The sequence below is a fragment of the Vidua chalybeata genome, chromosome 14 (genome assembly GCF_026979565.1).
Source record: "Vidua chalybeata isolate OUT-0048 chromosome 14, bVidCha1 merged haplotype, whole genome shotgun sequence".
NCBI classification, from domain to species: Eukaryota; Metazoa; Chordata; class Aves; order Passeriformes; family Viduidae; genus Vidua; species Vidua chalybeata.
Genome location: NC_071543.1, coordinates 11,893,882 through 11,919,044, shown reverse-complemented (window position 1 = coordinate 11,919,044; position 25,163 = coordinate 11,893,882). Strand labels below are relative to the sequence as shown.

The window sequence follows — 25,163 nt, the reverse complement described above, 5'->3', positions numbered from 1 at the left end:
CAGGAATTCCTACTGCATTGTCACCTCTGATGTCTCCAATCCACAAAATCTCCACTGTGGACACTCCTGACACCTCTATCCAAAGGCCAGAATCCCTCAGGAAGGCTGACAGAGAATGAGATTGAAAAGGTTTCAAGAAAGATGCTGATGCTTCAAGTCCAGGTTGTCAGAAATCATTGTGTGCAACCTGGGAGCCATAAAACCTGCAAGCATGCATCTTCCAGGATGCCATGGCCACTGCACTGCAGCTGGCTGGACTCCTTCAAGGAGTCACAAAAGGGACACCCAGGTGCAATCAATTTAATTACCTGCCTTCAGATACTCTGAAGCATATCAGATGCAAATTTTTATGAAATAGCAATTTGATCTTAAAGTTCAGCTTGCCTCCACACAGGGACATGTGAAAGTTTTAAGCAGCAAAGAGTTCAATTTCAAATTTGTCATTAATTTTATCACTAGTGTTAATTTCTCACATTCAGTGAGAGGATAAAAAAGTATAATTCCTCTACACGAGAAAAGGAGTTTCAGGACCACAGATAATTTCAAATAAATGCCATGAGAACAGGTGAAATTAGTACCAAAACCAGAACAGCTAACAGACAGTGTGGGAAAAAGAGAGTTTTGTACTAAATTTTCATTGTACAATCAATGAGTGTACTAATGACACAGAATTAGCCTCATCCTAGGGATCGTCAACATTTAAAAAACACTTGCTGCTTTCAAAATGCATACCTTGCTTACATTTAGATTTTTCCAGGAGACAAAAAAATACGATCACAAAAACAATTCTTCATATGAACTCGTTCCATTTCTCTGAAATACACAACTATCTTCTACTTCTAAATCACTAAATGTCGAAACTCTTGTGTAATAATTAAATTATAAACAGAATATTACAAACTGCTTTCATCTTTAGCAGATCTGAGAACATAAATTTGTGGAATTTAATTGTAAAATTCCACATTTCCTAGGCAAAGTTTTGAAATATGCCAGTTAGTTATTTCAAATATGCTATGGTAGGCAAATATATAAGCTATTAATTCATTTCCAAAAGCAGGTTTAAAGTTTTAAAATATTCACTTAGCAAGAAGAACTCTGCAAGAAGAACTCTGCAATTGCAATACCCCTATTTAGTGGCAATCTGGATAATTTAGGATCAAATGAGGACATGCTGCTTTGCATAAAATGATCGCACATCGCAAGAAAAGTACAAGCTGATTTTAGAAAGGCCCATGGAAGAATGGTAATCTTATTTGCATTTTTAAAAACTATGAACTATTTAAATCAATTACTTTAAAGTCTTATGATTATAAACCTTATGATTATAAACATATTATTTATGAAGTTTCATAAAACTTCAGACATCTGACTCCTGTTCAAAAGTGCAGTTCAGTGCTTTCACCAATGTCCATGTAGCAGCTTCTATAGGTCATTTTACCAGTACTCCACACACCCCTGACAGTTTCCTACATCTTTATTGAGACATGTGGCCACATCTCTTCACCTGGCAAAGCCCCCTTCAGAAACACAGAACTGAAAATAAATCCATGAAGCTGAGAGGAGGAGAAACTGCAGAGAGGTGAGTGGGAGGCTCAGCCCAGTGAGAGCCACCACCAGCACAGCTGCACCACTTCATTCCACCCACATCATCTGGTCAGGAAAGAAAGGGTCTAAATTCTGCAAATAACTCTAGGCTCCTATGCAAAACAGTCACATCCTTCTCATCTGGGCTGCTCTAGTGAATCACAGCAGACTCAGGAGAGATCACATTAGAGAAAAAAAAAAAAAGAATCAATAGATGTGCATGGTGTAGAGGTCCTTGGGGTGAAATAGCATTGCACAGCTGTGATGCACGCAGACACAGTGCAAGAGTCAGCTAAACCAAGAAATATCTATATTTCAGCACCTTCTGCAGCTGCAGTAATGTACTTTTCTACTGCTGAAGATATCATTTTGGAGCACACATAGAGAACACCAAGCAACCGTGATAACTTTGAGCTGGGACAAGCCCTTCACTGAAATAGCTCCAAGTAAAGCAGTTGTAATTCGGGGCTTTGTCTGCCAGAGGGAGCTGAAGGAAAGCGAAAAAATCTCATGCATCTCATTCCTTCAAAAGTTTCAGGGTTGTCCTACACGTTACAATGAAGTATTCTAACAAAAAGGGGGTTGAATGTAAAATCCACCCCAGCTGTGTCTGGCACAGGGCACCCCTGCACTGACACCCCACTACCAAAACCTTGCCCATCATGCCCAGTGCCCTTGCTCTAGGAGGGAGTTCTCTACAACTCTGAATGGAAACAATACCTCCATTTAAAGTTTATTTAACTACTTTTTGATCAACACCATAGTGGAGACGACTGCTCCAGAGACAGACCACTAAGGAAAGCATCAAATGAGATGGTATCTAATACCTTCTTATATCAGCTTGTCAATAAGTGCAGGGCAACACTGCACAAAGACTAAGCTTCCAGTTAGATCTGAAAATAGATTGATATTAACAGGTTCACTGGTCTTTTTTGCACACTCTTTTCACATACTGCTTCAAACACCTAATGTTGGTACCTGCCTGTAAAAACCTGCCTGTGGTTAGAGGTGCCACCACACAAAACTATCATTTATATGTTACCATACCAGTAACTTATTTTTTATATAGCACTTGCTAAAGAGCTTAAAAGAAACAGGAATTGGTCTCTTTTCGCAAATTGACAAAGCAAGCTATTTAAACAATGTATTCTTGGGAAACTGGGATTCTGTAAAACAGCTCAGGAAAGAATTTCACTGCACACATACTGGATGATCCCTTTCTTCCCCACTGCGTTTTCAGGTAAACTACTTCCACTTTCAAAAACTACCTATAAAAACCTGCACACAAGGGTTTTGCAGTTTGAAAAAAAAAAAAAAAGGCAGAGTTATTTAAAGGACCTTATATAAATCACTCTTTTAAATGCCAAGATCCAAGATGATCCAGCTTCCCTCAGATAAAAATTTCACCAACAGCTTTAAAATCAGTGCAGTAGCATTGTGTGCATTTCTTGCAATCAGAACACTTTTAGGAAAACCAGTTATGCCACCTTCTGGTATTCACAAGAACTACACAGCAAGACAAATTTTAATACATTCCTATTTTAAATGAAAAAATAAAAAAGGACCAGTACAAACAAAACTCATATTGTCTATGAAACCAATGAAAAATGCTACTTTTTTTAAGCTTTGGTTGATCTGTGCAACATCATAGCTAGGACTAGCTAGATTGGACTAGTTTGTACCCAGCCTTGAAGTTCCTAAGGCCGTACTACCCAGGAGATGGATCTGATGGTCCTTAGGGGTCGCTTCCAACTGAGGATATTCTATGACACCTACTGACAAACACAGCACTCCTCCCAAACATTACCTGGTCTGAGACATGAGCTATTCTGCTCTTGGCCCCATCTTACCAGCTGCAGCAAAGAACTGGGAAAGGCAGAGTGTGAAAAGGGTGAGAAAATTTGTGGAATGACTTCTGGACAAGAATCAACTTTCAGATTCGACTTAACAGCATAGAAAGCAGAGAGGAAAGAAGAAATACATTCAGAGTACACAGTGTCACAAAAAGCATGGTAAATGTGGGGTCCTTATTCACCAGCTCTCCAGCACAATAAAGAGAAAGCTTTACATGAAACTAGCAGATGTTTGGTGGAAAAAATGAAACAGAGGAAATGTCTTCAAGTAACATGCTGCAGCTATCCCACCAGAAGCAGCTTTTCAATAACTGTTTTTTACAACACAGATTCACTGAAGCAAAGCGAAAAAAAACCAGTTTAAAACAGAAGTGGTTGTACCCAGTGCCCCATAGGTGATGCCAGCACTCACATACAAGGCCAGCAATCAAACTTCTCCACCTTACCTCCCACTACCAAAGCATCCCTAGTACTGCAGTGGGACACACACACAGGTAAAAACAACTGCAAACCCCCTTCCTCCTGTATTACACCTGGATCTATGCAATTAACTCTGTATTGATAAAAACACAAGGGAAGATGAATTTCAGCTATGACTTCAAGAAATTTTTGATCATTTCCAATCTATGCCTTCAATATAAAACTGTTTCTAGATGTCAAATTCCCACCAACAGTTTCTGAAGCAGAAAATACTTCAGTGATGGAAGAATGAAGGCATAGAATTAGGTATGAAATAATACTAACAAAATAAGTGAATAACTGACTCCAAAGTGTGTCAACTACTACCTCACAACCCCTCTCAAGACAAACATTGAGTGATTCTCCAATCTTAGATAATCTCTGACACAGAAAGTAGGTATTTCTGACTATAATTTTCCACTGTAACTTTGAACTACAAAATTTTACTATGTGAATTCAAAATAGAATTTGGCAGTTTGGAATAGCAATCAAACCCAAGACCATGCTCAGTCACTAATGTACAAACAGCAGAAACAAGGTAAGACAGCTGAAACATAAGAACATCTATTTGCATGCTGACTTGCTCATCCCACCTTCCACAAACCTCTGCATATTATTTCATCCATATTTACTCAACTCTCTGCAGTATGTGTCCCATGGTATAATCATTTTCTGGATTTCTAAACAAAGCAAAACTTACATTAATCAAAGCTTTGCTTTGATATGTTCTTCCAAGTGCAGTATATTTTACTCATTCTGAAGTTTGGCAGTTTCATTTTCTGGAGCTGCTGAAATTAGAATTTTGCCCACACAAGACAGAATGATAATATGCAGAGGGCATACAACACCATGAGAAATACAAAACATGATTCTCACCATAAGCAACACCATAAATCATGCTGCAAATAATATCTTATTTGCCTGAAAGATTTTACAAGAACCTCTGAAATAACTAATATAACAGCAAAGTTGCCCAGTAATTCTTCAGGAGAATCATGAGAGTAACTCAGACCAGGCAGAATGTGACTGCAACCACCTGAACAAAGTCCTGCTGCATACTGCACAAAGTGTTGCCAGGAAAATGCAATGCCATAATCCCACATAACTAACTGTTAAAATAATATTTTTAAAAAGCCATGCTCTAACATCAGTCATGCCTGACCTGCTCCTGCCTCCCCATGTATCTACAGACATTTAGAACTGGAACTGAGAAAATTCCTGCAATATTGAAAGCATTTCTTCACTCACTTGGAACACTGATTCTAAATTTCAAACCTTATACTAAAAAGAGTATTGGTGTCTAGAAATTCAAAGGCAATCTCAAAGGAACTCAGTACTTTCATGACAGTAAAATCCCTGAGAGCTGAAGCTTTGGAGGCCTTTGAACAGCATATACTGAAAACATGAAAAGAAGGCAAGATTAATTCTGGGGATATGTGGGAAATCTCTGCTGAGACAAACATTCATTACTCCAAAAGCACAGGATACAGTGGTCAGATTAGGAAGGGAGGAAGGCAGGAAGGCAGGGCAGTAAAACAGATATTTATACAGGAGGGTCAGTACTGAACTCAAAGCAAAATGCAGTTCATAGCTTAAGATAAGATGAACATTTGCCACAGAGTTTCTGTAAACACTGAAATAAAAACTGTTCAGTGAATAATAAACCTCTACAGGGAAACCAAGAGTTATAGCAACTATGAACCCAGGAGTTTTCATAAACACTGTTACAGAAGACTGTTCTTTCTTTAGTGCCTTTCATGAAATTTCTGTGAACTTAAGCTCTGGCTCATATCCCAAATCAAGCAACAACATGCACAAGCATACCTTCTTCTGTTTGAGTCTTTCACTAAAGCAGAAATATAAGCAAACTACCAACACCGTGTGGTCCAAAAAGCAGCTGCTGGGGAGAAATTTCTAAAACACCTCAAAGTTTTGCTGGATCTTGAAATAAATGTTCATTCAGCAACATTTTTTTTGCTGTGGGAGACAGGGTTGCAGATAGCACTAATCAAAGACTGATTAATTTAAAGGAAAAGGCTTATTTGAAGACTACCAAGTATTTTAAATAATTAGATTCAATAAATAGTTAAGAAGTTTTTCAGAAGTTTCAGTCATTGCATCAGGCACCTGGGTGTAAATAACTAAATACAGGATTTGTAGATAAGCAGCCTATTTATAACTGTCTTTTATCAACACCCTAGAACAACGCACAAGGCGCAGTGTGACTAAGCTTTTACTCCAGGGCTCTAATCTGATGAAAGCCTACAGAATCCAAAGGGCAGAAGTAAAATTAACTAAAATTATTAAGCCTTAGCTTTCTGGTGTTGAATATACAAATTCTTTTTCACAGCAAATTCCAGCAATGTGATTCAGTTCATTTACCCTCCTCCCTCCCTCTGCATCAGTCCTCTAACCCAGTTAACTGGCTGGAGAACAAGGCCATTCCTGTTCTCCAGCAGTGCTGCTCATTACTCCTGAAGCATGTACAGCAGAGGCATGGCTGCTCCCAGTGCACAACAAGCCAGCAGCATCACATAATTACTCCTCATCAGCCCAAGTCTCTGCCACACCCCACTGCAGAGCAGCAATGAACAGGATTTCCGGCTGCCAATGACAGACCAGTGATGTCCTGGCCACGGCCCTGAGCAAAGCCCAACACAACCGTGTACTTTGCTGTATGGGCCAAGCTCTAATTATCAGAAAACTGAACTGAACAGTCACGTTGCTGCTCTAATTACCGGGAGACAGAACAAGAGAGGAGAAAACCTGGCTGTGAGAGCAAAGAGGAGCCCAGACAAAGGCAAAGATGCTGCTCCAGCCAGGAGAGAGCAGCTTTGCAAAGCCTGCAAACTCCTCTGCTGCAGCTCTCGTGTTCCACATTGCTCTGACTCACTCAAGTCACATCAATTTAAGCAACAGCAAACAAGGCTTTGCTCCTTGTCCAGCTGGGCTTCTGAGGGACTTGCTGACTTGTTGATACATGACCTCTGTGCTCTTCGGGACAACAGAAGCAAAACGAGATTTAACACATTCTCCTTAATTTAAGTTTCTTCCCGGATCCTTGGTTGATCCACCTCCACCTACCCAGCTGTCACCTTAGATTCAACCACCCTGTAACAGGTGAGCTGGAACAGAAGAATGAAAGTAGAATTCAGGAATTTGGAACAGGGTGGTTGCATGCTGAAAATGTTTGGAATCCAACATGATGGAGCTGGATGTGAAAACATAGCTTGGGAAAATGGAAGGAGATTAGCAAGACGCTCAAGTTTCAGCAGTGCCATAGGAAGGTCAGGCATAAATATACACACAATATTGTGACAAGGCAGAACAGCAGTAGTTATAGCTGAAGGTTTTCCGTGGCAGACATGGACATTTAAACAGTGCACTGTTATGTTCCATTGTTAAATTTACTGTTATCCACAGGAATCATACTGATGTCTGGATTTCAGTGTGTTTGTTTATGGGATTGGAAGTCACCAGGATGTAAAACACACTGCTTGAAAAACTGAGCTCTTTCCCTGAACAGCCTTCACTGGTCCTGCAGGATACTTGTATAATACCTCTGAAGATCACATGAAAACTTAATAGCTGCTTCAACTTTCATTCTCCAGGACACAACATTAATGCAAATACACCCCAACACTTTTCATTATTACAAGATGTCCTTAACAACATTAGTAAGCTTAAAGTGCAGTTCATTAAAACAGATCAGTTTCAGATGCAAAACTGATCTCCCCATACAACAAACACAAGCAAGACTGTTTTTCCAGCACAGTCTCCACCACTGTGTGATTATTTTCCAAGATATGACTGATTTTGCATCCAAGTGAACTGCAACCTGCATATCAGAGACATCCCAGATGTCCAGTGACTAGAATAATGGCAAATGTATTACCAAGCTGCACACAGGGACATAGACAGACAGAACACCTCCAGCATAAAAAAAGAGTGGAATGTACACGTAGGAGGTTTTTGATTGGTTGGGTTTTATTGTGCAAGGAGGGTTTTGTGTTCAGGTGTGGGGAGTTTTTCTGTTCAAATAAGGCAAAAATATAGACAACATCCTTCAGTTGTTTTGGGGTGGGGAACAGTTTCTTTCATTTGTTTTAAATGTAGAAGGTACCAAAGTATTTGGTAACCATGAAGAAAGGGACACTTCTCTTTTCAAAATTAGGCCACTTCTGTTAACAGCAAAATTAAATAAAACAGATCAGACATACTCAAATAAAAGTTCTCTTTAACTTTTTCCCCTTCCCTTTATGAATAGCAGATAATGTAATTCTTCCATTTTGACTAAATGTAGGGACATTGATTAGAGCTAAATTTCAGCACCAAAATTTTCTGGGGAGCAAGCAATTGAGACAGCATTGTTGCTTTTCAAGACTACAACTTTTATTTCAAAAGTGTTCATTTAGATGATCAGCTGCTAGCTAAGGCAGATCAAACTGCATATTAAAATGATTCATTCAGGGGTAATTTTTGAATGTTTTCTACATTATCAATTTAAGAACTATGCCAGTCTGTACCCAAAAGTTATACACACAGTTTAAATATAAGGTCACAATCAATAAATTACATGCAGACAAACAAATACCATACCCTCTCTCTAAGGGACAATGCTATACACACTATGCAAGTAGATTATTTTAGATTTAGGACTTTAAAGCACCTTATCACAAGTATAAAGTTGCTTTGGTTAAAGCCCTTCTTTTTAACTTGATACATACAAATAAACAGCAAACAGAGCAGGGAAACAATTTCTCATAACCCTACAACCACCACTCACCAGGAGAACAACTATAATCAGCAGACACCCACCCAAGTGACAGAAGACAGAGCGAGGGAATAAAAGGGAAAGTGACAATCAGCAGGAGATTACACTACACTGCTAACAGGTGTCAGCAGATGGAGAACTTTGCAAAGCCAGCTTTCCAGAAAAAACCTGCTTACAGTATGTTGAACATCCTACAAGCCGGCCAGACCTTCCAAGCAGCCAGGGCAGTTTGCAAGTTCACCTATCCCAGTGAAAGCAGCAGCTGACCTCCTTTGAATGAAATATGAACTATTTTAGATCCACACCTCTCTGCCTCCCACATGAAGTTCAAGTTGCAAACAGTTCATGTGCAAAAGGCACTGGCTCACAAACCATACACTAAAGCTGCACTTGGACAGATGGCAGGACCCACAGCCATGTCTAGAGGAAACTGAACTGCATTTAACCCAGAAACATACCCAAACCAAAACCCAGCTTTTAAATATGAAAGAGAATGTTTCTGCTTTGAACCACTGTTCTTTCTTTGTGAAAAAAAAAAAAATTAACACGAGGACACCTGTGTCATATTTCAATATGCTCATTAAGCCTGCTTATTAACTTCTAGTCACAGAAGAAAAACATTGGCTTTTTTTATCAAATATTCCATCACAAAGAAAGCATTACTTTTACCTAGCCAATCCTGAAAAAATTACAGGTATTTTCTTTTAATGCAAGTCAACACTAAAGCTGTAAGTATTCACTCTACTACTCTTTAGGTAATTTTAGTGGTTGGTTGAAAACAAAGATTATTTGGAGAGCTAAAAGCATTTACTGGAGAAAAACTTTCTACTGAAGAGGTTAATTCTTCCACTGAGATTAAGAAACCTTTACCCCTTAACAAGCATAAACATTGTCACACACACCATACTGAGGCCAGATGTAACAAAAACAAGTGTCCAATAAATAAGGTAAGAAGTTTGTCATAGCCTTAAAATAAAAATCCACTGAATCTTTTTCTAGTTCTTTATCTTCTAATTTTAATTCTTACATGAATATATTTTAAAAGGCTTCATACGGTAATGCCAACATTCACAGTTTGAATGGCAATGGACTTCTAAAGTATTCAAGTGCACATGCCTGGGAACAAAGGACAAAATCATGAACCCAGTGAGGACTGGAAGCACTTGTAACATCACTGCTATGAACACAGATGTGTTCATCTGCTAAGTAAAATGAAGTACAAAAGAATAACTTGAAGGAAATAGAACTGAGTAGGTACTGGTTGGGATTACTAGAGACAGGAAGCTTTCAGAGATGGAGAGAACACATACATAAGAACTCTGCTCTAAGGAAAGCTTTTATAACTTTCTTCTTCAGAGTTTCACAGAATTATTCATTAAAGAGCCATTTTTCACACTAAGCAGAAATGTGACTGACCAAAACACTGCTAAGAGGTTGTGTGCACTCAGAGTGCAAGTCTGAAAAGTGAAACTTGAGACTGAATATGTTCAAGTCACCATAAATGCATCCAGCAGACAAAAGGCACTTGAGTGCCTGTTATGGGGAAAAAAAAAAAAGAAAGGCAGAAAATCCATTGCTTCTAATCCAAGATTAAACCTATAAAGAAAATCCCCCCATCCCCCCGGAAGCAGCGAGCAGCATACCAATGAGTTTGGTCATTCTTCAAAACTGGTTCAGCTGCTGCCAAAACATAACTTTAGTAATTTTAACTGTTGTCCTATGAATTATCTGTTTAGACTGAGACAAAAGTACATAAATCAGTCAATGAAACTACAGAAACTATTAAAATTTCTTCAGTCCAAACTTGCTAAAAGAAGGTTGCTTAATGTCAATACACGCCTTGGAACAGAAATAATTAAGCATTTATTCGTAAGATGAATGCTCAAAACAGTTATATTAATCTAGTTAAATGAAAGGTTTAAAATGCTATTAGCAATCCAAAGGAAAAAAAGTGGAAGGCTTAAATGGCATTAACAGAAAATCCTAGTCATGAATGATGCCTCTTGCTGCAGTAATATTTTCAATTACCTATAAAAGAAAATAAATCCTACCAACATACTGAAACACTCATAGCCAGGCTGCTACATTTCATACAGAGGTGAAGAAAGGCACATGATGGATCCCTGTCACTTTCTCAGACTAACACTAAGTCAAAACTGTCATTCCTGATAGGATGTCAGGATGTAAAGTTCCTTTACAAAGTAGTGTCAGAAAGTGTTGTGCCAGCAGCACATTTCATCATAAACTTATGACACCTAATCTTACCTGTTCCATATAAGTATGATGTCCCTATTCAATTGCAAAATGCATGAAAATTAATGAAGTTATTTATGTTTGAGCATGCAGCTCAAACATTTTCTACAGAAACATTCTGCACTACAAAAATAATTATTTTTCTTGTTTCTTTAAAGGAATGAACCCAGTTACTCCAACATAAATTAACCACATCAGCCAAACTACCATTATGGGTGTACAAAGTACAGGACAAGATAATACAAACAATGCTATGGCTTCTGTGTCCATATTATAAAGGAACAATTATGTTTTAAGAGAGGATTTAATTTCTAGGAAAGACATTGAAATAAGGTTGCTGTTGGAATTTCTGTTGGGTTAAGGTGATCAACTTGCATCAAATGACTTCTGAAGATCTGTGGAGTCCATCTCCTGTTTACTATAAGAAATTAAGTCTTGTGGTTTCAAAAAAACCTACATCACAGAAAGCCACAAAACAGATGAGACGTTCTAAAACATAGAATCACATCAAATCACAAGTTTCCAGTATCTAAAATGTACTTGTAGAGAAGATGGGAATTGTTCCCTTTACAAGGATACAATTATCTCATGTTCCCATCAAAAATCTCTCTTGAAAACATATTAAGAACCAAATTACTTTCCAATTAAAATCAATATTAAGTCATTTTTGTCACCACAAAGTATTCCAGACATTGAAAATATTTTGTATTACAATAATGAAAAGAAAACCTACCATACTTTACTAGCTTTTCGCTTTGCCAACAAAGCATAAAGAATCGAAATTCAAAAGCTGAACTAGGTTTTCAGACATTTTAATATTATAAAGCCTTGGGTGAAAGTGACAGTATTTATATCAAAATAATCTTCTCATTTCTTCTCTTCTGCCCACATGCTACCTCGAGTTTTGGACAGATCTTTACTTATGCCTTTTATCTTGCCTGCAGCAGTACATCACTAGGGACGTGCAGTTTTGCCTGACTGGTAATTTGTTTGCTGGGAGCACTAAAGAAAGAGTGTTTTGTTTGCAGGATCCCGTCCCTTGGCATGAAAGTGAAGACATAGGAAACATGAAGGGTGCTGTTTTCTCTAAAAAACTTACACATTCAGAACAGCAAGGGCCTTAAATAAATGCAGTTACATCGCTAAATATTTTTTATCAATTTATGTCATCAGTTAGGATAAACTGGGTAAAAGCCATCTGCTAGAAGTGTATGCTGCAGGTATAAAGAGTTACTGGCAAATAGACAACAGTGTTCCAAAACTTTTTCTACAGCATCTTCAAGAGGCAGCCTTTTCTACTTTATTATCTAGTCAGGTAAAATCCATCTCTCACAAAATTAAATTGTTCTGGCTTCTGACAAGCCCCAGATTTCCTAATCTTTGAAACTACTCAAGTGTCTTCCTGCCTTGTCTCTTTAGCCATATTAATTTACTACAGCACATCCATCCAATACTCCTGCTTCTCTCACCACATCCAGCATGAAAAGCTGCTTTCTGATGTCCTACAGGGCTCAGCTTTGCTGGTTTTGCAACACTTTTTCCCCCTCAATTAGATCAGCCTTTGGCAAAGCATCCAACAAACACTTCTGTGTTCTCTTCCATGGGACCCCAACACACAAAGGCAGAAAAGAAGAAGCAACAATAATTTCTCCTTCAAAACACCAAGCTGGCAGTGGCACATGGCACTCAGCGGTCAGAGTGATGATTTATGGTAACTAGCATTTCTTAGGCTCTGGAGTAGATTTTGCACAGATCCCCAGACAATCCACAAGCTCTTACAGAAAGAATAGGGAGCTCCAGTCTGGCACAGCACAGGCACAGCTTTAGAAGTGCAATTAAGCAGCAATTGTTAAGGTAACACTTTGCATCTTGCAATCCCATCACAAAAACTTGGTAATTTCTGATCAAAAGCCACCAAAACTAACCATGACAAGGGGTGCAAGCTGACTGCAGAGCACTCTGCTAGCACAGCAACAGCAGAGACTCAGCCTTTCCATCAGAGGCCATTCTGATCCAGCTGCAAACACACCCACATGCAACATCTGTTGAGTCAGGGCTGCTTAGGAGCAATGATTAAAGAGGGCATCAGAAAACATTTTGGAAAAAATTCCCCATGGATTTTTCTCTTTAACTGAAAATACTATGACACTGCTCCTTATTACAAAAAGAGAAAAAGATCAACAACAGAACTATTCAGTTTGGCTCCTTGAAATGAAAGCAATTTTTAATAAGTTGTGAAAAACTGTCCAAAGACTAAATCTTAAGGAAGTTTTGTTAATTAAAAAAACCCCACATTTCATATTGCACTGAAGAGTTCACCAAAATTCAGCTGTAGGCACAGTCAGCAGGTGTTGGATCAGGTCAGACTTCCTGAAATGCCATTTACAAGAAGTGAATTTCAGGTAAGCCACATACACTAAAAAGGAAGTGAGACTAATGGAACAAGATTCACTACAATGAATTCCATAATACAAAACCATATTTAAAATTAGTGCAAGTAATTCCTGTTTCATGTAAACCATTTACTGCAAAATTAGCTTGTACAGCACACAGAACACTGCTAAAGCAGCATAAACACCTGGCTTGTGAAAAATACACCCTGGCAACCCAGCAAAGGACACATTACTAATGGGCTCCAAAATATCTATTGCTTTGCCCTCACCATCCTAAAACACTTCCCAAAACAACTCAGGACACCTGTACCAAATCAGAATAAAAACTGCTTCACTGCATAGCCACTGCAACCTTTAATAAGACATTGTACAGCAGCAAAATAAACCTCTTTTGCTGTTACTTGGAGAAAGGAAAACCCTTCTGCAGTCTTAATGAAACCTAATCTATAATCTCAAAACCATTGAGCAATTTCAACCCCTGCATAACATTTGCAGGAACACAACTGTGCTTCTGTGCTCCCAAGCTATACAGGATTATTTCGCTGCTTAAGTACACTGGCATCTTGGCTCTCAAGTCAATCGCTGTCTTGGCACTTAGGGGCCAATTCCTAAACTGAACTCCAAGAGGGACAAGTCTGACAATACCAGAGTCATTGTAAAATTTCAGAGCAAACAGGGTCACATTTTACAGAAATATTTATGTCACTTAAATTTAAAAGCAGATCTGGCTGTTAATATATTAAGGGAGATATAAGACAATGCATAGCTGGAACACACTTTTACAGAAATTTTAATCCACTATCTCATGTGTGCCACAAATCATCTGAGGCCCCTCCTCTCTTTGTACATTACTTCTAAAGTTTATCTGTTCCAAATGAGCTTTTGTGTCCATTTTCATGGCCTAGAAGATGACACTGCTTCCATCCTCTGCCTAGAGTCCAAGTGAACAGCTCAGCCTGCTGCAGTCTCAGAGCAGGGTCAGAAGCCCTTCCCACCAACACCTCACTTCAGATGGGGCAGGCACCTGAAACTCCCCCATTTCTACAGGCAGCACATGACCTCAGGTCAGGGCTCCTGCAAAGACAGCCTTAAACCTCTGCACTGAACATAAAGTAGCAGAAAGTAGAATTTTTACAATGCTGATGTATGTGTATTAAAATACTGTCTTAAATGAAATATTCTTCTGAATTTTAAGTCAGATGATTGACTTTTTCATGCTGGATTTGCATCATGAACCAAATTTAAACTCGCATATCTATGGTAAAATTAATGAAATTATTATTAGCTGGCCCAAAAGCATCTAATCAATTTATAAGTGCTCTTAAAATGTGAAGTTAGAGATTTCCCATCTCTTCAGTACTCTGTAAAGGACTTTCATCTGCACTTTCCAACCCTCATAAAGCCTTTCCCTGATATAAGTCACCTGTGGCTACAACTTATTAAAGCTTATTCATCATCACCTACACTTAATAAACCCACACTGATGAAATAAACTCTGCTGACAAAAGGTTGATTAGATAAGCATTGCATGTAAGAAAAAAACTGTACATAAGAAATCCAGCAAAGTGAAAGAAAAAGCTGGATTCTCCACAAAGACCACAGGACCATGACATTTGGATCCCATCTTTTCCTCACTGCCAAGTGAAAGAAATCCTGCTATGAAACCAGCTGCTGACTGTCAATTATTTTAGGAGCATAAAGCTTTATGTGGTTACAGAGAGGAAAGGCCAATAGAACACATTAATCAGTCCATTCATGAGGAAACTGAACAGCTTAGGCACAGCATGTCCCTTCAGTGCCCCACTTGCCACATACACCCCTGATCTACCAAGGGCACGGCTCAAGTACTTCTTACTATTGCACAAATTAGACTCACTCAGACATGGGCAGATGTCAAGCAGAACAAGGCACCCTCATCCAGCCTGTCCAGAAATAATCAACATTGGGAATGCTGTGCATCTCTGCATTTTGGTTGAACTTCATGTTAAATATTATCCACTTAGGAATTCCACTCAATAATTAATATTTCTGAAGTTTATTAATTTAGGAGTCAATACTACATTGAAAATGAAAAAGCTTTAATTGGATATTTATATAGTTATTTTTAACTTAATGGACTAAGTTGCAGTGTATATTTCAAGCCCTTTAAAACCTTTGAGCATTCAAAAAGTGAAATATTTTTCAATTTTTCACCAAAAATTCTACACATCAAGTACACAGTAATAAACACAAAAAGAACAACGGTAACAGGCAAAAAGCAATTTCCTTTATATAGTCCACAATACTTCTCAAGATATTACAGCATAAAGGTTAAAGCACAAAGGTTATGATCATGCAGATCTGGAAAAGGAACCAGTTCCTTCAGCTCCATCCTGCACCAAAAATTAAGTTCTCAACCTATCCCATTATATTTTACACACATTTACCCTTGTAATAATGCCATAAGACCTAATGGAACTGTCCACAAAGATATTACCTGTTATTGCAGCTACTAATGCTGACACAGAGGAGTATTAATGTAGGCAAATCCCAAAACACTCTTCATGGGGGGTGTCATTGGCTGTGAGCCTCATCCACTCAAGTATCAGAGCACAACCTGACCCACTGAAGACCATGAAAACCTGACTGCTAGGCAACTGAAAGGTCCTTAACAGCAACCATCTGTACAAATTAAATGCTAGCCCCACAAAATAACTGCTGCCTATTTTGCAGAAAGTCTTTTCTGAAAATGACCTCACCAAAATATAGTCAACATCTGTAAATAAGCTCCAGGACAAATTTACGTATTATCAAATAACTGTAGCATCACCATAAGAACACTTCAAGGTGTAAAGACTGATACTTGGAACATTTATACCTAAATTTCTTGTTTAATAAAAAACAAATTGATCAAGTTCCAATTTTTTAAGCAGATAATATTAAAGAGATCTTTTTTAAAAAATAATGAAGTAATGAAGAATATTGCATATTATCATTGCTACTCAGCCAACTGCAGCTAAGACTTCACCAACTTTGTCCACAAGAGACCTAAACATAACAGAGTAAATCAAATCAAATCAACACTATCTCCTGGGTAAGTCAGCTGGATGAGAACAAGGATTTCTCCTGCTGCTTCATAAAGAATCCAGCATCTGGCCAAGAGATTGCTATCAAAAAATCCTCACACAGCCTTCCTGAACCAGCCAGCAGAGCCTGGAAGAAGCCAAGGGAAAGATGACTACAAGCCAACATTATCTTTAAGTTGATTTTCTCTTGAGTGAAAGCAAGACAGGCTGTCAAATGAGGCACTATTTGCAGATGCCAAACCACAATGAGGACATTAAGCAATAGTGACTTCTTTTTAATTAGTTACTAAAGAAATCACAAACCGTATCTAAGAAAGCATCCAAAAGTCTCCAGGAAGAGGGAAGTCTAAAAACCATTTAACCTTTCTCTTAGATCCAGGTAACAAGAAAGGCAAGTCACGTGTAGGAACACAAACTGGTTCCTACCAAGGAGTTGAAGCAATTACTAGTCTGTTGTAATAAAAGGATTTTTCTTCAATTTAAGAAAAGAACAAAGAAAAAATTTTCACTATGTAGCTTTAATGCTACAAACATAGGAAAACTTAGAAATCAAGGTCCCTGAGGTAAGAGCAGTTCTTCTAACTTGAGCTCTTCCTTGCCAAGAAAAACACTGAAGTTGTCCACAAAGGCACTGTTCTCCTAGATAATTATCATTAGAACAAAGCAGCAGCTCCAGAGTATCAAAGTTTATGGTTTAAAAGAAAGCACTCAAGACCACATTACTCATATTATACTTACACACAAAAAAAAAAAGCACAAAGACTATCATGGAAAATACTAAAATAACATGCTGCTTTAATTCACAACTGTTACTGGAAATCTGGCAAAAAAAAAAGGAAACACTGGGACTAATTACTCCAAAGGAATGAGCTGGATGAGGAGCCTATAACACTAAAAGCACAGCATTTTAATGGAATCCATCTGAAAAATAAGACATTGCATCACCTAATTGTGCTCTCTAAAAATGGCCTTGTCTCCACAAAAGCAAATCCTTTAAGTACATATTTAGGTACAGTTATATTCCATCATAGAGGTTCTTTCTTTCCTGTAATATTTTAGGAGTGCAGTTTAGCTGCTTGATCCCTGAATATTGTTGTTTATTCTAGCAGAAAAGAACTAAAGACCTTCAGGAAAGCTTCCACTGACTGCTACTATTCCCATCATGTTTACAGCAGATATAGCAGACTTGCAATCCAAAACTGGACAAGGACAGGAAAATGTTAAGAATCTGACATGCAGAATAAGCTTGTAGAAGTAACAAGTTAACCCTGCTAAAGGTTTCCCATACCCACCATGCCAGGGGTTTTACTGCAGTCTAGAACACTTTCAGGAGTCAACAGTAAAAGCCTTTGGTAGACTGATGACTACAGACAAGTAAAGCATTGTGGTTCATCACTTATGAAACCATACATTGCTCTGTCCTCCAGCTCTTTCCTTCAACAATGAGCTTTGTCTATGGCTCCCATGAAGGGCTCTACACTCACAGCTTTCCAGACCCAGATGAAACTGTTAGACAAATGGCACAATGGTTATTCTAAGTTAGAGAATTTTTTAAAAAATAAATAATTCCCACATTAGCATTTTGGGCTTTTTAGAAAACACACATCAGTTACTCACAAAGAGTCTCTCCACATCATCTCTGCTAAGCGGAAATATCTCCTCTGTTCTTCATGCACCTGTAGTCAAACAGAAAAGAACTGAAGCAGAGTCACAGACAGACATCCCCAAATAGCACCTGGCTCTCTGATCCCATGGATTTTCACAAAACAAACCAAGATTTGTTCCAAACATTCACGCACAATCTGTTTCCCATTTCACTTACTTTCTCTCTGTAATTTTACAGAGATGAAGGAGCACAAAAGCAAGAAAAGTGCTTCCTGTTTGCATGCATTAGGCTGCTCTTTGCTGTGGAAACAAGGATGAATTATGAAAACTAATCAAGTGAACAGAGAGCACATGCCCTAGATTTTTCAAATAATCTCTTGGTTTAACCCAGTTGTTCCTGAGCCTGCCTATCCCATGAACAATTTACTAAAATGGAAGCTGTGACTCATTAAAGCCACCTTTTAAGGGAAAGAGAAACAGCTCAAATTATTTATAAGCAAGACGTAATCACATTAATTTGTACAGAAGAGGCCAAAATCTTAATGACTTCCATTTCTAAGATCTAATACAGTTGATAAACAAACTCCTAGTTATTTTTTTTTTATGTCTCAGGAGTATGGTAACTTACAGCCCTTTAACCAAAATAAAAGACTACAGACTATATTCTGGCTTGTGAAATCATACACCCACTTGAAGGGACAGCGAAAAAGTTGTAACATTTTATTTGCTGACATATATTCATTAGCAAACACTGCAAAATTTAAACTACACATTACCCCTGAAAATAGCCACACTTCAGATTTTTGGTCTTTTATATATTTTACATTTATAAACATAACTGAATGATAAAAACTTAGTAACTGTATGCATTGGGTATTTCTTTAAAGCAACCTGCTCTTAATTCACAGCCCAAAGAAGAAATTCATTTTTCTTAGTCAATACTTTAAAGATACAGAAGCAAATTTTTAGATAAGGTCACAGTGGCAGTGGTTATATATAACAGAAAATAAAAGCTTCTGCAAATCATCCTCTCCCCTTCAACTGCTCTGTACCATGACAAATAAAATTTTGACTTCAGAGAGTAGACACAAGCTCTCCTAATTTAAGAGCCTGTCTAAAATCTTATTTTGCTAAAGCAGACTGAGATATTTAGTGGAAGGAAATAGCACACAGTATTTGTAAGCATGAATTATAAATTCAGTGTGTGCTTTGCAATACTTTAAACATGCCACAACTGAGACAGCATCAAACAGAATTGTTTAATAGCACCTAACTTGCCCACTCCCTCCCACTGACACTACAGCAGCTGGCAGAACAAAGTGGTTCTTAACTCTTGATGTTGCTACACCTCAGGACATCCTCTTATTTCAAATAAGCTTTAGGTTCTCCTCTGTTAAAGAAGTCTGCTGAGTAAATGGGATGGGTTTTATCCATCCTCCATCACAAAACTAGCATTCAGAAAGTGCCACAGCACCTGAGCTGTTCTCCTACCATCATTACTCCGTTATTTGTGAAGTCCCACGTGATGTGTAGTGTGGTTACTGCAATTAGGATGGCTGCTTCAGTCTCAGTCCTTGTTTTACCAACCTGTGGACATTACACAGGCTTCTCTAATGAGACCAATACATTACACAACAGTATGAAGGGATCAAAAAAGTTCCATGTTGAAACAGAATTTTTCATACTCAGAAAAATTTTAGTTAACTTTCATCTTTAACAATAGAGCTTCTATCATCCTCAGTGTTGATTCTACATTCCCAGCATATAAATTTCAGAAATTCACTCCTCTGCTTATACCTCTGCCACAGAAAGGACAAATCTTATCACCCACACACACTTGCATCCCCTTGCCAGGAGCTGAATTTCCTACTACTGTGCAAGTTCCTGAGGTCTGTGGTTTGCAGGGTCTGCTCTTGTAGCTGCTGTTATATTTTGCCATCATTCTTTCAGAAAAGCCAAAAGAAGTACGTATATTAATGAATAAGGATTAATTTCTCCAGCCTGAATACAGGTAGACAATTTAAAAGAGGTGTGGTTGAGACCCATGTAAAATTGTTGTGCATTTCTGAGAAGTTAAACTAATTCTAATTCCAACTCCATAAAGCAAACACACTACATGCATTGTCATATGCCACTGAATGCAACTCACATGGTGAAACTTATTTTTATGTCTGTAATTCATCTGTCAGGAAGTTGTAGATTATTCAGGGTTGATAGTGCACACTGCTTATGTAGGTTACTTGTATCAGTTACAGCCAGCTCTTCAGAAACAACAGCAAATGAGTGACACAAGTCATGCCAAGGAGTGACAAAGTGTGCAGGGCACAGCCTAGGAAGCCATTAAATAAACAAGGCCACACATCCTCAGGGGCAAACGTGAGCACCCAGGGAACATGAGAAACACTCATCAGGTCAGAGGCCAGACCTCAGCAAACATCACTCCTACAGCAGGCAAGCTGGTTTTACATGAGTCTCAGAAATCACAAAGCAAATGCTGGGATTGAACCTGACCTACAGTGGTAACAACCAGTCCTTCCTCCAGCACAGCAGACACCCTGAATCAAAACTAACAAAACACAACTGCTGAAAACCAGAGTGCTTGTGAAATGCACAGGAGCGAGAGGCTGAATTCTCGCTTGGGAGCACTACTGAGGGCCACAGCTCCATGCTACTTTCACCCAACTATCCCTTGCCTACCTTGTGCTGGACCCAGCTGCACAAGCCAACAGCAAACAGCTGTGAGGGGACAGGCAGAGCCAGCACAGCCAGTGCTGCCTCCCACCAGAGGGACAGGGAGACGCTGCTCTCCAGGGCAGCCTCAAATCCCCAGCACCCACTGGGCAAAGAGAGAAGGAAGCAGCACTGTCCCTTCCAGCAGCAACTGATTAAATCTGACATTTAACTGCGCTCTTAAAAGAATGGCTTTAATCTCTAAATAAGTAATAATAAGAGACTCTCTCTCTAAATACGGAGAATATATACCTAAAAAAGTATTATCATCTTAGAAGTCGAATGCAGACTAGCCTGATGCAGGCAGTTTTCAGCATGGACTTCGTACACATTTCTGAAGAATAGCACAGCCTCCCAGTTTTTATAACAGGCATGAGAGTTGCATTACTCAAGAGCAGCATTACCCTATATCAACTATCACCTGATAATCATTACCAAGTAGAATAATTTACTAACTTCCACGCACAAACCAGAAGTATATAAGTACTTAAACATTTTCTATAAAAATCAAGTCCAGACACAAAAGTAACCCCATATTATAGACTACAGAAAATATAACTGAAGCTACCAATTAGCTTCAGTCAGACAAAGCGCTGCATTTTGAAAAACTCAGTGTCATAAAGAAAGCCAACAGTTGAAATATAACTCTAGGTAGCAGAACAGATCTTATCCTAATGGAAATTTTGCAGTTGTGAAGAAGTCTTATCCACCAAAAGCAGTGCTACCATGCTTGTCAACTGCAGTTACAGAATGGCCTTCATTAACATACTTTAAAAATGTTTGATAAAAATTTTATTCAACTTATTTTAGGAACACAAAATAAAACAAGCTTCAGCATGCTCACACAAGCTTAGAAGTCTTCAGTAACACTTCAAGTATTAAAAACCCCAAGCTTCTTGGTATAGTATTTCACTCACACAGAAAGAGAAAATAGTTCCCTGAAGCAGATCGAGTCATTAATATACCACGTATAAATCACACCTAAGTAAAACACCTGCAGTTTAAAATGGCACCATAGGCAAGAAGAAAATGCTGTGTTGTATTGAATAGCTGTGCTAAGCCTAACAGACCTAGGCTGGATGCCCTTATATTATACTCTCTACACTGGGAGCTTCAGCAATTACAGCATAGCATAACGCAGTGCCAAGGAATGAATGGACTTCTCTCCCATTCCCTTGAACCCTAGTGAGATCATCTTCCCACACAGCAATCCCTGCCTGGGACCAAAGAGAGGGGGACAAGGAATAGGCTGCAGATGACACACCACAGTGACAGTGAGTCTAAGATGCCATAAAGGACCAGTGCACCAAAACACAAGGAAGCAAGTGTGAGACAAGCCAGCTCCCCGCGAGAGCCACAATGACCTGACAGCTTAGTGACTCACCCGGGTTCACATCAGCTCTGTTCCTGGACAGCAGCACTGCTCTGTCTCTTCTGCCCTTGGCTCAAACATCTGCACCCTCTTGTCATGCCCAGCTGCAGATCCAAGCATTGTTCAGAGCTGTGCACAGCACCCAGATGGTCTGTCAGTGGCAGCTGCCCAAAATGCTCTTGTCCTCCTACTGCTGCTCCTACAGCCACAACGCAGAGCAGGCCCCTACCAGTGACAATGCTCACAACTCCTGCTGTTTGCTGTGTCCAGACAACAAAGCAGCTTCCATGCTACCCCTCTCCAAAAGGTAATGTGAGCTTCTGCCTCAATGATTAAAACCCTTCCTCCAGTCATAAGCATAATCTTCCAAGAGTGCTAACAGTACAAAGTCAGGAGTCTTATCCTTCATGGATTGCTTCCATTCTCCAGGAACTCCATCCTGGACAGTCTGTGTCACAGATTTAGAGGCACCAACTACTACTCTGGAAGTGTTAATGAAAAGGCCAGTTCATATCAGACTGGAAACAAGTGATAAAAACAGGAAGTAAAAGCCTGTGAAGCCTCCTAGTAAAACAATGCACACACACTTCAGCAGACTGAAATCTTCCAGCCTTCACAAGCGACTCCTGGATAGCCAATATACATTACCTGGCAATAAAAGCAAAAAGAGTTCAGAACATTAAAGCCCATTTTCTGCTGTAAACCTTTTGGCACCCTCTCCTACATCACATACCAGAGTATCAGAACCACCTGCATCACTGAGAAATTGAATCCTTGGTATTTCCTTATTGCTACCATTCAAGTATCCTTATGACAAGGCACCTTGGAACCACTTTCCACTGAACTCCAAGCCTTCCCACCTGCTGTTACTTCCATCAACAATGTCCTTTACCTGGAGACTGCTCCTAATCTACATATGCAAATAAAGGCCTGGGAAAAAATGCTTCTAGATGAAGTTAGTCAGTATGATTTCCAATAGCAATCACTGTCAGCAAGCTTCCTAATTTTGCAGTGCTGTTATGGGTGAAGGTGGAAGCTAAGGGAACACCAGGCTGCAGATCAACAAAGAGGCACTAGTTTTCCTTTATTTTCTTTCTAAAGCTATTCTGAGCAGACCTTGAAATGGCACAAACACTGAACTGACAATTCAGGACACACTAGGTCAGAAATGTACGCAGAGCACAACACAGCTCACACCACTCACTGCCTTATCCTAAGTCTCACAAATGACATAAGAGCTGAGTAGGATGCACTTCACATGTTGGTCATTCAGCTTTAGTTAGTGGCACATGGATGTTTTCCAATACAACAGCTTTAAAAGCAAAATGAGATTTGGATTTCTGATGATACTTGTGCTAGAAATGGACATTAAGAACTTCCCAAACACAAGGATCTTGAACACCAGTACAACAACAGTCCAGCTTTTTTGGCTCAAATTACCACCTTGAAAGAAAGGCCAGGAGAGAAGCCACATAACCTTTAGATAACTGATTGGCAGGGAACAAAAAAACCCAGGATCATTCTAGATCTCCCAATCTCTCAAACAGTGAATTTGCTAAATAAGACAGTTCAAAATGAAGGAATCTTTTACCTCTGAGCAGCACTGCTTAAATTGTTAGCTCAGCCAATCCACAATCAGAAAAAGTAAACTGAAGCTTTAGCTGCATTTCGGAAAAATTTCAAAGCTATTTAATATTCTACAAATATATACATTTATCTTTTTAGGTAAACTGAACAAACTTCTCAGAAAGCCAAAAGTAATCCGTTTTAGCAGAATCTGCTTGGAGTTACATACCCTACTTTGTACAAAGCACTAAGCTTCCTGTGTCTTTATCAGCTCTACTAATAAAGAACATAAAGGCTCTGTGATTTGATCTACAAGAATTTAACAATTATAGTTTGTTCATCAAAAAATAGTCCTGATATTTTCAAGATATTCGCAGTGCCTAACATCTGAAGTATATAAACCAGCTTTTGAAAGCCCTTGGGAAAAAACTGTTCCCACAGAAGAATTAAACATGACATTGTCAGAGTCCTACAAAAGAAAATAAAATATTTTTTTCATTTGAACATTTGCATGTTAAGTATTTACTCTGCTGTGAAGAGTTTAGATTACAGGAGTTTTCAAGAGATGTACATTTCCAATGGACTACATCCAAATTATTATATGTAGCAATAAAAAAGCCTTCTACTTTCTGTCCCAGTGAAGGCTGACAAATTGTCTAAGTTTTCCATAGACACTGTTGACACTTTACAAACATATTACTCACCCACACAGTCTCTCAAGTCATCTATTTTGTACCAGGAAAATTAATCAGAATAATTTTCAATGTGTTAATTTAAGGATGTCTAGTGCAACATCTGGAAAAGGCTATGTAAAGAATACAGAGCATGTACATACATGAATATTTACACATCCTTCAAACTAGGATGTCTCAGGATACCAACAACAAAAATATCTGAATATTTTGATCAACAATCAAGAATATCTTCCAAGCTGTCTTGCTTTCTTGGCTATATGAACTGCTCAATCAACCTCTGTTACACACTAAGTTTCATTTAAGAAAAGCACCACACAAAAGTCAGACAGGAAGGCTCAGACTGAAGACCTAATCAGCCAGGCTACCTGCCTAACAGCAGTCGATTCAGGAGCAGTGACAGTGAAAGGACACTGCCTCCTGGCAGCTTCCCTCTGTCAGGGTTTTGGGGACTTTCTCCCACAAACTGCATCTGGAATCAGCCTTGAGCACTTCAAAATTCACTTTTTTTTCTTCCACTAATTTGTCTAATCACATTTCAATCTAATTTGCACTCAAGATATCCCATTACAATGGAGTCTTTATATAATTATACACTGGGTAACAATGGAGTCTCACAATATAATTACACATTACAGGAAAGCATCCTTCAGCTACTACCTCAATCATTTCCTAATGTATCACCCACAGCAGCTTCCCACCTCCAGTGCCATACCGACTGCAGAAACTTCCCCACTACAGTCTCCCAAAGAATGCTCCCCTGCTGCTCCACCCCTCTGACCTTCTGTGCTGCCTCTTTACTGCCTGGAAAGCTGGG

General features: G+C 38.8%; 1 protein-coding gene across 2 annotated transcripts in view; it reads right to left on the bottom strand.

The window, feature by feature from the left end:
* KLHL13 (kelch like family member 13) overlaps positions 1-25,163 on the bottom strand; it is an 80,929-nt gene that overhangs the window by 45,371 nt on the left and 10,395 nt on the right. The window contains exon 3 of one of the 2 annotated variants that reach the window (XM_053955822.1): positions 17,999-18,057. The exons of the other annotated variant lie outside the window; for it this stretch is intronic. Coding sequence (XP_053811797.1) covers positions 17,999-18,018 — 20 coding nt within the window. The 5' untranslated portion in view covers positions 18,019-18,057. The remainder of the gene's footprint in view (positions 1-17,998; positions 18,058-25,163) is intronic. 2 annotated transcript variants of the gene reach the window in all.